The 16,185-nt window shown below is 33.2% G+C and overlaps 1 protein-coding gene across 2 annotated transcripts in view; it reads left to right on the top strand.

Moving 5' to 3' along the window:
• LOC150101887 (peroxisomal acyl-coenzyme A oxidase 3-like) overlaps nt 1-15,969 on the top strand; it is a 240,026-nt gene extending 224,057 nt beyond the window's left edge. For both annotated transcript variants that reach the window (XM_090400298.1, XM_090400297.1), the window contains 2 exons: nt 2,241-2,395; nt 13,568-15,969. In XM_090400298.1, the coding sequence (XP_090256424.1) occupies nt 2,241-2,395; nt 13,568-13,684 (272 nt within the window). In that variant the 3' untranslated portion in view covers nt 13,685-15,969. The remainder of the gene's footprint in view (nt 1-2,240; nt 2,396-13,567) is intronic.
• Nucleotides 15,970-16,185: the final 216 nt, after the last annotated feature.

Genomic DNA, 16,185 nt, shown 5'->3' with positions numbered 1-16,185 from the left:
TACCTGGCGTATACAAAGTGCCATATTCTTGTAACTTGTCTTACCATGGACAAACAGGAAGATCTGCAAATAAACACATCTTTGAATATCAAATCTGGGCTCGCACAACTTGGAGTTGAAAACGCCAACCACAGAATCCAGTGGCAACACACCAAGCTACTACATCAATCGATATATAAACCGAGCATTTGTATAAAAAAAAGTGCTGGCCTTACAGCACAGACCCAATCTTAACCGTAATGACTGTCTCACTATTCCAAAAGTCTGGAAAATTGTTCCTCAAATGTATAAAATAAATGTATCAGTTATATAAGTTAAGGGATATTACATCCAATATTGTTTCATAGCCGAATAAGAAACTCAAAGAGTTTCATGCTGAATATAGAAACTATATAAAGTTCGGAGAGTCCAAGCATAAGCAAATACCTGGATAGTGCAACATCTGTCCGATTTGGTAGTGCTAACCGAGGCAACTCATAGTAAGGGTGGAGCAAGCTCTGATCACTATTCTTGGTATTTACCCATAATGTGAAACCCAGCTCCTAGGAGCTGTATTGCTGTTCTACATTATGAGAGAAGGTCGCTACCCAGACTGGTTTCAACCTTTATTGAAGTCTCATCAGTGAGTAGGTAGACCTAATAATACCAAGTTTGTAGCAAACAGAAGTTATATACCCTACTATGAGAATAGTCAAGAAGGTGTCCTAATAAATTATTAATTATATGAAGAGCCAAAGGCTTCAATTTGGCAACATGAACTTATTTAAGTTAAGGGATATTACATCCCATATTGTTTCATAGCCGAATAAGAAACTCAGAGTTTCATGCCGAATGTAGAAACTATATAAAGTTCGGCAAGTCTAAGTGTAAGCAAATTCCTGGATAGTGCAACATCTGACCCATTTGGTAGTGCTACACTGAGGCAACTCATAGTAAGGGTGGAGCAAGCTCCGATCACTATTCTTGGTATTTACCCATAATGTGAAACCCAGCTCCTAGGAGCTGTATTGCTGTTCTACATTATGAGAGAAGGTCACTACCCAGACTGGTTTCAACCTTTATTGAGGTCTCATCAGTGAGTAGGTAGACCTAGTAATACCAAGTTTGTAGCAAACAGAACTTATATACCTATGAGAATAGCCAAGAAGGTGTCCTATAAATTATGAATTATATGAAGAGCCAAAGGCTTCAATATTAATAAAAAAAATTTATTAATATTGAATATTTTATAATAATATTTTATTACATATTAATAAAAAGTTAATGACTGTGGCATACATGTGAATTTATAGTTATGTTTAGACTTTTTTGTGTGTGTGAAGAGTTCATTTTAAAAAGGCCAAAGCAAAGTATAAAAAATTTGGCTTGGTACCCTTGTGCCTTTGTAAATAAACAATATGTATAATCTCTTATGAACTGATTAACATGTGCTCAATGATTTTCTTTCTTTTTTTTTTTATGTTTTTTGCTAACTAAAACTTGTTATTATAACAGGAAAAAGAATTGATAGAAATGTTCATATTTATGGTTATACTTTAGTAACTTTTAACTTGGAAAATGCCTACCATAATAACATAGGGAATATTGGTATTTGTCATATAAATATATCAGTTTTATTTAACCAAATTAATTACTACTAAAGTTATGAAAGCCTGAACTTTATAATCTGCAATTTTTTTTTCTATAAAAAAATGCATTGAAATTGTAAATTTTAAGCTTTTGCATAATTATTTTCCCTCTTCCTTGTGGAAACAAAAAAATGTTTCCCCAGGCTACCTACAATATACTTTCTTGCTGTGTGCCACTAGATTGCTGGCTCTTTCAAGTGATCCTTAAATATGTCCCTTTTTTTGACATTTGCATATATCCTCTGCTGATTTATGAAAATAATAAAGTACTAAAAATAAAATTAGTCACTGCTGAAAACGAACTCTGTAGAAGGTGAAGTATCTGAATTTTAAATAGTGCAGTGATATTTCAATAGCTGGATTAAATAATATAATTGACTCTCACTATAACAAATATTCACTTGCAATAACAAACTACCAAGACGTTTCACCTTACATTACATAGGCACGTTAATATAGTAAATTTTCTTTAGAATGACAATATAACAAACTATTCCTTAGTTCCTATGAGTTACCTCTAGTGAGAATTGACTGTAACTTTATTACAATCTTAACTCAAAAAAAAAGCAAAAATCATTGTCAGCTAATTTAGAATCCATGCTTCTTTAATAGGGGGATATTGCACAGGCCAAATTCCTCATATTGTGATTACATGTGGAATATTAAAGTTAAGTTCTTCACTGAAAGATGATGCAGTTTCTCTGGTTGATGTTTTAGCACCTCCTGATTCTATCCTTAGATCTGCGATTGGACATTCCAATGGACAGGTATTTTTTTGTAATAAAATGTTATTTGAGATAATGAATTAAGTCTGTGTTTATGAGGATAATAATAGGAAAATTAGTGTCAAATTACTAAATCTACATTAAACAGAGATTGTCATTCATATGGCATGTCCGATGCAAAAAAAAAAAAACTAATTTGCACATTTCACTAATTCAATGTGCTTATAGTTCTATAAGCATAGGACTATTAATACAGAAATTCATTATTTAAATTAAGGGGATATTATCCCCTTAATTTAAATAATGTTTATATCGCCGAAATGAAGCCTATTGGCTTTTTATATTTAAATAACTTAATGGTTGCACCTTTTTGACAACTCGTATAGCAGAGTATATAAGTTCTTTTCGCTATACCCTTTGGTATTTATTTGGTCTAGCTACTCACTGATAAAGCCTCAATAAAGGCTGAAACCGGTCTGGGTAGTGACCTCCCACCATAATGTAATAACAGCATACATTTCCTAGGAAATGTGTTTTTACATTATGGAAAATACCAAGAATAGCGATCAGAACTTTACCACCTTTGCTGTGAGTTGCCCGAGATTGTACTACATACTAAGATTACTTGCATTAGCTCACGCTAGTAAGCGCCGATACTTTTGTAGTTTACTATATTCGGCATGAGACTCTCTGATTCCAATCTTTGAGTTTCTTATTCGGTTTTAAAACGATGTGGGATTTAATATCCCCTTAATTTAAATAATGTTTATATCGCCGAAATGAAGCCTATTGGCTCTTTATATTTAAGTAACAGAAATTCATCTTTGTTAGTGTACCATAAACAGCATGGATAGAACAGGCAGTATTAGTGACTTCAACAAAACCTCAGCATTTGCCTGCATGTTAAGGAACACCTCTAAAAGCAGAAATGCTTTTAGAGGTGTTCCTTAACTTGCATGGAAATGCAAGGTTTCCCCCCTTGCATTTCCATAACACAAAGAATAAATCAGACCAGAAACCAAAGCTATGACAAGACTTATATATTTGATGTTATGAAATTGCCTCTAGAAATAGTTTTCACAGGATTTCAGAAAGGTTTCAAAATTCCTATTTTACAAAAATAAGCATATGGCACCTATATTATTTGTGCATATTCAGAATTCCTTCATTTATTATAGTAACAAGAAATCAAAATTTCTGTTAATTCTACAGTGATTGTAAATGTAGAGTGTGGAATGTGACTATATGAAACTTTGAATTTGGCATGAATTTTCTCTATGGTTCAAACTGCTGGCAGGTTTTATCTTGATCTGCAAAGCTTTTGGGAAAACACAGTACTGTAGTGATTCTTAGTGATTTGTGCAACCTGAACAAGCATATCTGCAACTCCTATTCAATATTAAATCTATGATCATGATGCTATCCCACAGGAGATAGAGTAGATAGAGCTTACACGATGACTACAAAAATCATTTTAGCCATAAAGGTTCGACAATAGTTTAGAGAGCATTATTTCCAAAATTCTCTGGTGAACACAAATCGTGATCTGAATGCTTTCAAACATATGGGATGTAATGAAATTTTATTTCACATGTGATGGAATTTGTTGGGTTGTTTAGACTTATAGCCAATATAACTGATGCTAATGTAGCATGTTATGTGTTTTTCTGCCTGGTTTGTCTGTCTTGTAGGAGGAAAAATCCTTGTCTCTCTATATGGGACTGAATAATTCATCTTTACTGAAAAGCAATTATTATTAAGAGACTCCAGGAGTCAGGAACGCAAGAGAGGCCACATATTACACTCACCAGCTGTCACATTTGCTCTTGAATTAATTCATACTACTTGCACATACAACATCCAATGGCAATCCATTCCAATTACGTACCACTGTATGAGAGAAAAATCTAGCTCTCGTCCCCTTCTTGACAGCATCCGTTCTCAGCTTCCAAGGATGCACTCTTGTCCTTTCCTCACACTCCATAAAATGAAAAATGCCATCAACTGAAATCCTGTATGATCCTTTCAGAAGTTTGTAAGTTTCAATCATACTTATGAGTCCCTCTTTCTCCTGTTTGCTAGTGTCTGCAATCTACAAATTCTCAATCTTCATAATCAGTATTCCAGAATCCTAATATCATTTTTGACTCTCCTTTGCCCTTGCTCCACTATATCAGAATCACCACAGAAACCGGACAGAAATGCAATAGTCCAAATGAGGTCTTATCAAGACCTTGCAAAGAGGCAGAATGACTTCCTTATTTTTACATCAAGGTTCATTTCAGCATTGCAATTATTCTCTGTGATCTACTAAAACTTTCAGATCCCTATCCTGATTACTTTCCTCTAGCATAATCCCACAAATATATTGTGACATTGGACATCTAATCTGACTGAAGTGCATGACTTTAGATTTACTAACATTGAATCGACAGCCATTTTCCCATGCTCCCAATTCCAGCCTATCCAAATCATCCTGCAAGTACCGTGTATCAGCTGCATTCTTGATTATCCTGCCTATCTTTGCATCATCAGCAAATAGCTGTATGTTACCTGTCAAATCCTTCCCAATGTCATTAATGTACAGATTAAATAACAGCAGACCAAAGACTGTGGTACACCACTGATTACCTTAAATCTTGCAGACTCACATTCTCCACACACCACTTTTGATATCTGTCAGTCAGCCATCCTGTTATCCATGCTAATATTTTATAATCAAAATCCATAAGTATCGTGGTGTATCATTTCTCTTGTCTAACTCAATGTGAGCAAGTTGCTAAAACATGACCTTCTCTTAGTAAACCCATACTGTTCATTGCAAAATAGAGATTCTCTGTCAACCCATTTCTGAATGTGAGCCCTAATCAACTTTTCCAAAATCTTCACCACTATTCCAGAGATACTAATAGGTCAGCAGTTGGATGCATCAGTCTTTGCGCTCCTGTGGAATCTTTCCTGTTCTGAGACTCAAACAAAGGAATAGCCAGTTGAGCTGAACACTCTTTTAGCATCCATGCTGATATCCCATCAATGTCATACTGGATGGAATGTCCATGAGCAAACATGGTATCTGCTGTTTTTATCAGAGAAACAGAGTACACAATGAAGTCAGCTACTGAAACACACACACACACACTCAAATTCAACATGACCAGAATTGAAGACAAGTACATAAGAATTATCAATGGAAAAGAAGTGGAACTCACAGAACAGTTAGAGAAGTACCATGTTGACATAATTGGTGGTTAAGAAGATAAAAAAGAAGAAGACAAAAACAGATGTCATTCTGTTAAATAATAACTAACAAGATATATTCAGGCACTAGTGGTCAGGGAAAGGAGTGGGTCTGATGTAGCTTCTCAGTTTATAATTGAATTTGTAGACAATATTATGATGTACAGTAGTATATCAGATGGTGTTATTGTAGTTTTATGTTTTAGTAAGTTTTGTAGTTTATCGTTAGTGATGATGACAATTTTGTAATTAGAATATTTAAAGATACATTTGGTGTTGTGGATATCTGGGAACTTGAAAATTTTATGTGTTTTTGGTATGTTGATTTGGGATGAGGGAACATAGTTTGTGAGCTGTTGAGAATATTGTTGATTCCAGAAGATTCAAGGGTATTTCTAAACATTAATAAATTGTATATTTGGTCGTTTGAAAGTTAAGCATAAAAAATATGTATATGGTCAGTATTAAACAATAAGTTTTTTTATGCTTAATTAATAAGTTGTGTTAATAGGACAGATTTTTTTTTATGCTGTAATGATGACAGGTTGAGATTTGCAAGTAATTTCTAATACAGGAAGGCCTCATTTTACAAATAGGTTAGGTTCCCAACCAACTGTTCGTAAACTGAATCTTTGAAAATTGAGGTAAAATTATAATGTATTTAAATGAGATTAGTTCCTGTAGTACAAATGATTCTTTTCATCAGCTTCTTTATTTATTTCATTAAACACCTGAATTTATCTTGTCTGTGATTACTTCTTGAATTGTTGAAATGTTTTGATTTCATATCATCAATCCACAGCACTAATATTTTTTCCATATATATTCATTACTTCACTAATTGACACTTTTGCATTAACAATTTCCTGAATGTGAACACTTTATGTTCTCTACATTGATGACTGTTGTTGAAACTGTAGAAGGCATTAACTTCATTACATACATCAGAATGGCTGTCACCTGATTCGATATGTCAATTCACTTCCATTTTTTTTCCTCAGTGGTAAATGATTTTCTGCTTTTTTTAACTGAGGAAAATGTCAAAAACACTCTACCTTTAGATGACATTTTTTATTTATTGTTTAAATATAATATTAATAAAACTTTCACTTTTTTAGCAGTTCTTACAACAGGTCGTGTTGCGGTGTGTGTGTGGAGTAGCATTGTCGTGCACCAAAATCATGCTGCTTGTCAGCAGTCCTGGTCATTTGCATCAAATGTTGGCTTTCAATTTGTCCATTGTTGCACAGTAAAGCTCTGCATTGATTGTTCCTCCCTTCGGCAAGAAGACCACCAGCAGAATGCCTTGTCGATCCACAAACACTGTGACCATGACTTTTCAGACAGTGGGAACAGTTTTGAATTTTTTGAGCACAGGAGATTGCGGGTGTTTTCAGGTCATGGAGTCTTGTTTGCTTTCTGGTGGCATAGTGATGAATCCATGTTTCATCTTCTGTGATTAGGCAAGATAGATCCTCACATTTGTTGCTGTATCGCAAAAGATTCTCCAGGTACATCTCCATGCATGTTGCTTTGTGCTCCTCTGACAATTGTAGGGGCACACAGCAGGAACACATTTTTGAAAGTCAAGGACATCGCAAACAATTTCATAAATAGTGGACTTAAGTTCTCCACTTGTATTTCACACAGTTTCACTTGCTGATCTTCAAGGATGATGCCCATAATGTATGAAGTGTTGTCTTCTGTCTTACTCAATGAAGGCTTGCCGGTCTGATGTCGATGTCACCTCAGCTTGCTTTAAATTCATTGCACCCAAAACACACCTGCTTCTTTGACATCACCTTTTTGCCATACACTGCAACCAGTTCACAGTGAAACCCCCTTTTGCTTGCAAAAAACAAATAACTTCACTTCACATGCTGTCTTTCTGAATGTTTTTAACGGGTCTGTCTCTCCACTGTGTTTTATTTCATTCCCTTTCACCATTATTAAGTAAAAAAAAAAAAAAATGTGTTGCCTTACTTTTTGGAAACCTCTCATATCAAACATATGGATTAAAAACGAGGGGTTTCCGAAAAGTAAGGTAATACTTTTTTTTTTCTTGAAGAACAAGCTGGATTCGGGCCAAATAGAGGCTGTCAGGATCAGATCTTCACTTTACGACAAATAGTCGAGAAAGCATGGGAATATAACAAAGATCTGTATTTAAGTTTTGTCAATTTGGAAAAGGCATATGACAAGGTGCCAAGAGAGAAGCTATTCAATACGCTACAGTTATGTGGTGTCAATGGTGCATTATATCAAGCAATACTTAGTCTTTATTTGAGTTGTATGTCAGCAGTTAGAATTGAAGGAAGTACAAGATGGTTTAATGTTAAATCTGGTGTGAAACAAGGATGTACATTATCCCCTCTGTTATTAATTATCTATATGGATCGCATTATGAAGGAAAGTGGTATTAAACATGATATCAGAATTGGAGATGTTAATGTCAGCTCTTTGCTTTATGCGGATGATGTTATACTTCTAAATAAATCCGCGACAAGTCTGCAAGATCTCTGACTAAATTGAATAACTGTTGTAATAGATATGGTATGAAGGTCAGCAGTAAAAAGACAAAGACAATAAAATAGGTAGAATCATTGAAAATGTCAACTGTGTTGTGAATGGAGAACCTGTGGAACAAGTAAAACATTTCAGCTACTTAGGCACGATTTTTAGTGAAGATGGTAAATTCAATATAGAAATAGACAACAGAATCAGCAAAGCTGGTATGGTGGGAAGTCAATTGAATAAATTCATATGGAATAAGAGAGAAATTAGTCAGAACACTAAATTAGCTGTATACAAGACAGTGTTCAAACCAGTTTTAACTTATGGATCTGAGAGCTGGATTAGAAGTAAAACACTTGACCAAAGACTAGAGACCGCAGATATGAGAGTCCTGAGAAAGATTAGAGGCCTGAACAGATGGCATCAATGGCAATATGATATTAAAAATGAGGATATTAGGAAATTATTTGACATTGTCAGCATCCAGGAATGTGTTAGCAGAGCTAATCTCAGGTGGTATGGTCACTTAAATAAAAAGGGAGAGAAAAGATTAGCAAAACAAGTCTTCTCTGCCAGGTTGGCAGGACAACGACCCAGAGGAAGACCAAGATATAGGTGGATTGATATGGTACAAAGTGCCTTAGACGATAGAAATATAAGATCTGATAATGTTGGAGTCTTGACAAGTAACAGACTGATTTGGAGGAAAATTGTAGATAGGAAGTTAGTAATGATGTAATTTTTTCTTGTAGTACTATCATATCCTGTACACCCCTTGAGGGTACATGGCAGGAATTTGATGATGATGATGGTTAAAGGGAATGAGATAAAACACAGTGGAGAGACAGACCCGTTAAAAACATTCAGAAAGACCACCATGGCAGTGTGAACATGAACGAGATCAAAAATCCCACGTGTTAAAATTAAAACACACCCTCAGTAACCATCATCAGTTTTCAAAAACCAAAATGAAATTATGTTGCTCAGTCTCTAGCTATAAGTACTGATCACAGTATACACAAACCATACACAGCCTCTCCCACATGGCCATACATTAATTATTATCCATATCACTCAAAGTATCACAACAAACTTATAACTTGCTTTCTGCTTTTATCCTTCATAATCTGATGATTTATTTGAAAGAACCGACAACATTATTATTGATTGGTTGTCCATGTGTGGTAATAAATTTTCTGAGTTCATGTCACTTAAATTTTAAATTTTGCTCTTTTCTATGCTAGGTTTTCCCATATGAAAATATTGGTTTTGTATGTTCCCATTTTCTAAGCATGCTATCTTGGCCTCATTACTGTGTTCAGTGTTAAATATACATTAAAATTTAAAATTTCTCATGTTAAGTAACTCAGTGGATCAGATAGATCATCCTTCAGTAAAAAAAATTTCAGAGTATGTTTATTTCCAATCAGTATTCTATTTAATAACAAACTTTAATTATCTTGTATAAACATTTAATTTGAAAGCTTGATGGTTTGTTTAAAAGTGTCAGCTGCTTGTATATGTAATGCACAGGATGTTCTTTTATTACTATTTTTTTTTCCTAGAGCCACGTGGAAATAATTTCCAGAAATCCAAGATTATTAATTTTATATTATTTCTCACACATTTTTCTCTGTCTAAAGTACAAAAAATTTGTATTTTACTTTAAAAAGTAAAGTTAAATTTTCAAAACTTTGACAGGAGTTCCAAAAATTGGTCTTTGTCCCTTTTTCCTCAGACTTTTTTTGCAAATGCAACCCTTTGTAAATTTAAGCACATAGTATTACTATAATGCATATAGTATTATAGTATTACTATAATACTATAATGCATATAGTATTACTATAATACTATAATGCATATAGTATTACTATCCTGTACATTCCTTGAGGATACATATCAGGAATTTGATAATGATGTTTATGATCATCATCAGAGGATAAAATTAAACTACAATTAGAAAACATAATAGTATAACTGCAGTGAATCCATTATTATACAAAAAATGCAATAAATTAGACTTCAGCTATTTGGCAATCAATAGCCTATCGTAATCCATTAATTTCTTGGTATATTTACCCTCAATGGATGTGCAGGATACTATGAAAAGTTTATTATTATTAACTTAGTCATCAATCTACCTAGTTCGTAAGTTTTTTTCCTGGCGTCAAGTGCCTGTTTTCCTAACCTTTTCTTTCCCATTCTGATTGCAACCTTGCTACCTGAGATTAGCTTCACACGCTCCTGAATGGTAACAGTGTTAACTTCCTTCCTCATATCTTAATTTTTAATATTGTTCTGCCATTGATGCCATCTTTTCACTCTAATTTTTCTAACTTTCATATCTGTGGTCTCTAGTCTTTGATCAATGTTTTACTTCTAGCTCAGCTCTTTGCATAAATATTCAATAGTAAAATTTCTCTGTAATTCTCATATTCGGTTTTATTTTCTTCATTTTAGCAGGATACTATTATCATGATTTAAGCCATTCATTTTTGATTGGACCTTTTGACTAGGGTTTCTGAATTGTACAGTGCAGCCACTACTGTAAAACCTTTATACCTCCATATTGAGCATTTCTGGTTGAATAACGTCTACTCTAGCTGCATTTCCACATTTCAGGTTTCTGATCTGCTTTTTATCTGAAGTATTGTTATATAATTCCGATTGCATTCTCTTGATGTTTTTTATCTTCTGTTTTTTCTGTTACCTTATTCTGTTCACCTTCCCATAGAAGCTCTCTTTCTGTATTATGTCTTTTCTGTAGATAGTTCCATTGATGCTGCTCCACTAAACTGGCTGCTACTATTACTTCCTCCACCTTCCCTCTGTGTATAAACACATGTAGCTGCTGGCCAACATTCATATACCATTCAGTTCTAGACTTGCCAAACCAACTTCTCATCCTCTTTCTTCATTCCATATGCCTTTGTCCTCCGGGGTAAAAAAAAACAAGTCTTTCCCATACCATTTTCTCCCATGTACACTAGTGGCCAAAATTGTGGAAACCTTTTGGAAAAAGTGTATTTTTGAGTTTTGATGGCTCATAACACCAATTATTTTTGGTGTAATACCATAAAATTATATATCAATGGAAAGATAATTTAATCAAGAATGTAATGCAACAAAGTTTGTTCAATTATCTGTATTCTATGAAAAGTTATAGCCAAATAACCAGAAAAAAGAAGCACAAGTTGCTTAGGTTGATATGAAGTAGCTTTCCTTCATTTGAATGTAGCCAATGAGCATGAGTGTTTAAAGAGCCAATCAGGTATCATCTTGTTTTGGCAATGAGCCAATAAGGTCACAGTAGGATTTGGCTATTGATGTTCTGTATTGGAGCTGAGAGGAGGACATTCGTCATGTGTGTTATGTGATTGCTATCAAGTTGGTTGGGTTTTTTTGTGTTCTTTCATTTAGTGAGCTTGTAAAATGTAATAAAATTAAAGAAATGGCACAAAGCGTTGACTGGTCACCCAGAAAGCGATGTAAAATAGTACTATTAAGTGAACAAGGCTACAGTTATGAAGAAATTAGAAGAAAAATTGGTGGAAACTTAACCAAAGGTGGCATTTCTAAATTTTAGAAGATGTATAAGGAGATTCAGTCACTACAAAATCAGACTGATAAAGGCAGGAAAAGCTGCACAACAGCAGGTGATGATAGAAGAATTGAGAGACTGTGTCTACGTGACAAAAGAAAATCATCTGGGTGTATACAAGATGAAATGGCACAATACAATGTGAATTTGAGTGCAAGGACTGTTCAGCACAGACTGCAAGAATTTGGTCTAAATGCTAGAATTCCACAAAAAAAGCCATTGTCATCTCTCAAACAAAGGTTGAAAAGATTAAACTGAGCTAAAACCCATCGGAACAATGGGACAGTGTTATTTGGAGTGTTATTTGGAGTGATGAGACCAAAATCTCCCTGTTTGGTAGTGATGGCATAAAATACATGAGAAGATTTGCATCACACCTACCTTGAAACACCCACTTAGTGTTTGCATGATTAATGGGATATAAATTCCCCAAAATACATAAATGAATCTTTTCCGCACATGATCTTTTCCAAGATAATGAAGCATTTATATTTCAACAGGATTCAGCTCCATGTCATGTTGCTGCTGTGGGCAAAAAGTGGTTTCAAGATAATCATATTCCATTGCTGGAATGGCCTGGGAATAGCCCAGACCTTAACCTAATCGAAAACCTATGGAGCCGACTAAAGAAATTTGTTAGTCAGAAGTAACCCATGTTAACTTGGTTCAATCTTGGTTTCACATTATAACAGCTGCAGAACTAAAAAAACTTGGTTCACTTCATGGGAAGGCGTTGTAAGGCCATAATTAACGCCGAAGGTTACCCAACTAAGTATTAACTCACATTGTGAGAATTTTTGTATATCTCATTTTTTCTATGTGTTTCACTTTTCTTCTTTATAACTGCTGTTCTAATAAAAAATCCTTCATAAAAATTATTGCATTACATTCTTGATTAAATTATCTTTCCACTGATATATAATTTTATGGTATTACTCAAAAAAAAGTGGTGTTATGAGCCATCAAACCTCAGAAATACTTTTTCCAAAAGGTTTCCCCAATTTTGGCCACTAGTGTATATACAATCTCAGTTTCTTCATGAAACACATTAACAATTCCTTTTTTTTTTTTTTTCCTCTGATCAATTACCAAAAGGCACTGATGTGTTATAGGTCTTGAAAGGTGACCTCTCATGTGAGTGGGATTGATATACAAATTTAGTGGTAAAATTAAGCAAAACAAGATTATATGCTACATAGACATACACCTGTCAAAAATTATACTTGATTCAGTTGTTGTGATAACAGGTTGTCATCATACATGAATGCTGCTACACAATGCTCCTTCTCAAAATTATCTCTAAATCATTTCCTTGCTTTTATTTTTATTAGTTTGCATGGTTAGCCTAGTGGCTGTGCGCTTCGCAACCAATGCCTGGTGAAGGAGTGTCCCAGGTTCAATTCCCGTCGGTGATGTGAGGAGCTGATGGATCTTCCCCAGCCATAGCCAAGTTAGCTGGTCTTGGGTGTGGACAGTAGGGTTTTTTTCCAAGTTTATCCTGGGGTTTTTCATCCTGCAAAGCAGGCAAACCGGTCTTGAGAACTCAACACTACAGCACATAAAATACACTGAGGCATAGGGCTGATCACCTTATCCTATGAACAGTTTGAGGTCTGAAGATTAATGAACCCTCGACACCGCAAGGTAAAAGAAGGTAAAAAGAAGATGAGATTAGATTAGATTATTTTTATTATTTTTTTTTTTTTGTTCTATACATTGTAGAAGACAGAAGTGAACAAAAAAATTCAGCTGGAAAAAAATGATTTTTTTTTTTTTTTTTTTGCTAAAGTTTTAAAAAAAAACAAAAAAACTTTAACATATAATGATTTTAGATTCAGTACATTGATCTTTTAATATTTCAGATTTATAAGAACTTGTACAAAGCAATTCAAGAAACTCCAGGAACAATGGAAAGGCCAGTTTGGTGGAAGGAATATTTACAAAAACCTGCTGTTAGATCACTCAAAGCAAAATTATAATATTTTTTATTACTCTTATTACAATTTTCAGTTTTAAAACCATTACATTGTTAATATCATGTTTTAAGTACTCCAGGAATTCGTATTTTTTATATACATGTTATTATTTAGAGATAGGTAATTTTCAAATTAGATAAGACAGAAGTTTTCATGGAAATTTATACAAGATCAATATAAGTCACAATATGCATACTGAATGGCAGCATATAGATCTCATTTTTGATTAGAATACATCATTATAAATAAAAAAAAATAAAAAAAGCAAGTATATACATGTACACACACACACAAAGCTGGATACCCTGTGTATCTGTTTCTGATTTCTTTTTATTCTTTCCACAAAGTGGAAGTTCATAGTCTTACTCTTAGTTATAACTGACAACCAAACTATTTACATATTAAAACATTTGCTTATCAGAGAATTTTATGATTTATTTTATTTTTTTTTTTATGAAAAGAATAGTTAATGTTGTGTGGCTATAATGCTGCACTCCTCCACAAAAGTCGTCTAAATGTCAAATTGTTTATAAATGTGCTATTAAACTCTTTTCATATTTTTATTTTATTTTATTTTTTATTTTAAAGAACAGAAATAAGTAATCTGAAGGTTATGGAGAAATGAGAACGTTTCATAGATATCTATAGATGGTAATGGAAGAAACATTGTTTTTGTTTGTACAGCTATTAATCGGTAGACCAGCTTGACATAGATTTGTGTTTTGGAATATAATCTCTTGTGTGTGGGGGGGATGTATAACAGAAATATAAAAACATTCCTATATGTGTTCATGCATGCTGATTGCATATATTGAAATTGATATCATCATTGTTCTTATAAATTATGTTACTATTTATTCATATCGCTTTTGGCAGGCTAGCTTTTCATTCGGTAAAATAATCAGATGCATTGTAATAGTGTATTCCAGTCATCTGTTAATTCCTTTCTTGTCTTGTATGCTTTTTTTCCATTCACTAATGGGGGGGATATATACAATGTTGAGACCACATTTAGAGTTTGATATATGTCTTAAAAGTAGTTGCAATTTTTTAAAAAAAAAAAATTAAAAATCAGACAGGTTTTATCATTATTAAACACATAAATTTGTTGCACCATGATATATTATATACACAACTCTCAAAATATTTATTTCCATGCTTTATTGCTTTTCTTGGGAATAAATAAATTTATATTAAAGAGTATAAATGTTATTATATTTCTAATAAACAACAATAATAAAAAATGAATAGTTTAAGAGTTAAAATAATAATCTTAGCTAGAGTATCAGAAATATCTCTCTGAGCAACTAGTAGATTATCTGGATGTGAAGCCTTTTATGTTTGTACATGACAGGTAAAATTACATCCTGTAATCCTCCTATTCCATTTATTTGATGTATGCTATTTTAAAGTAAATTATACATTCCATGATATTTTCTTTAATACATTGAGAAAGCTGGTATATGTTATAGTATATGCTCATTATTTTTACCATTAAAGTACTGTGTTTATCTTTATAATTAGAAATGAGATACTAGTTTTCAGCTATCTAAATATTTGACTTTCATGTACAGTGTGAACACTGTTGTGCTTCTCAGATAAAACTGAAAGCAATGTTAACATTTAGTACAGAATCCTGCTGATAAAATAGAAAATATCAGTTATTTGTTTTTAGTGTTTCTCGTTTTCTGTAAATCTACTTGTGTAAGTAGCACAAAATAAGACTCATAACTGTTAACTCGATTTCTGTTTTTCTTGGAACCCATCCAATATTCAAAACATACAATATGTCTCTTGAATTCTGACAGTGTTTCTAGAATACTGTATTTCTGCATCTTAATGCAACTTTATGAACATAATGGTGTTTACTGGGAAAGATTGGGGTATGAACCAAGTTGTTAAAAATATTTTCTTCTATCTCTTCTGAATGAATTCAAAACCTTCTTTAGTGGTGTGCCACAATTAATTAGTGAATATATTTCACCATAACTGACTTTCTTCATGTTTATGTTAAATCATTGGTGTATTTTATATACATAACCATTTTAAATAGCGTTTCCCAAGTAAACTCATCTGGAGGTAGGTTAGTTGTTAAACTTGTTACACTGCATTATTATTATAGGAGAAAGGGGGTAAAAAAAAAAAAACTCCAGAATTTTCATGTGGCTGTGTTGCTTATTATTACCAAGGCAATCCAAACCATTGTTTTGTGTAACAGTCTTCATAAACGTTGTATTTACAAAAAGAAAGCATATTTTTATAATTAATAAAAATTATTTTTCTACTTATTTTAGTTTTCATGAATATTTTTTTACCAGCTTACTATATAATAAAGTTCGTGATAATTCAATGCACTTTCAAATGGTACATGATTTTAATACATTGCATTCCTCTTTGCTTCAGTGCAGTAATGAACAGAGCATTCATCTTATGGAATTCATAGAAAATAGCTGAACTATTTAAAGAAAGCATCTAAATTTAACTCTCCTTAGAAAATATTCCTT

The sequence above is a fragment of the Typopeltis vanoorti genome, chromosome 11, assembly GCF_054136105.1.
Source record: "Typopeltis vanoorti isolate ZY-2024b chromosome 11, IOZ_Tvanoo_1.0, whole genome shotgun sequence".
NCBI classification, from domain to species: domain Eukaryota; kingdom Metazoa; phylum Arthropoda; class Arachnida; order Uropygi; family Thelyphonidae; genus Typopeltis; species Typopeltis vanoorti.
The sequence above is the reverse complement of the archived record's forward strand: the minus strand, read 5'-3'. Positions and strand labels throughout refer to the sequence as shown.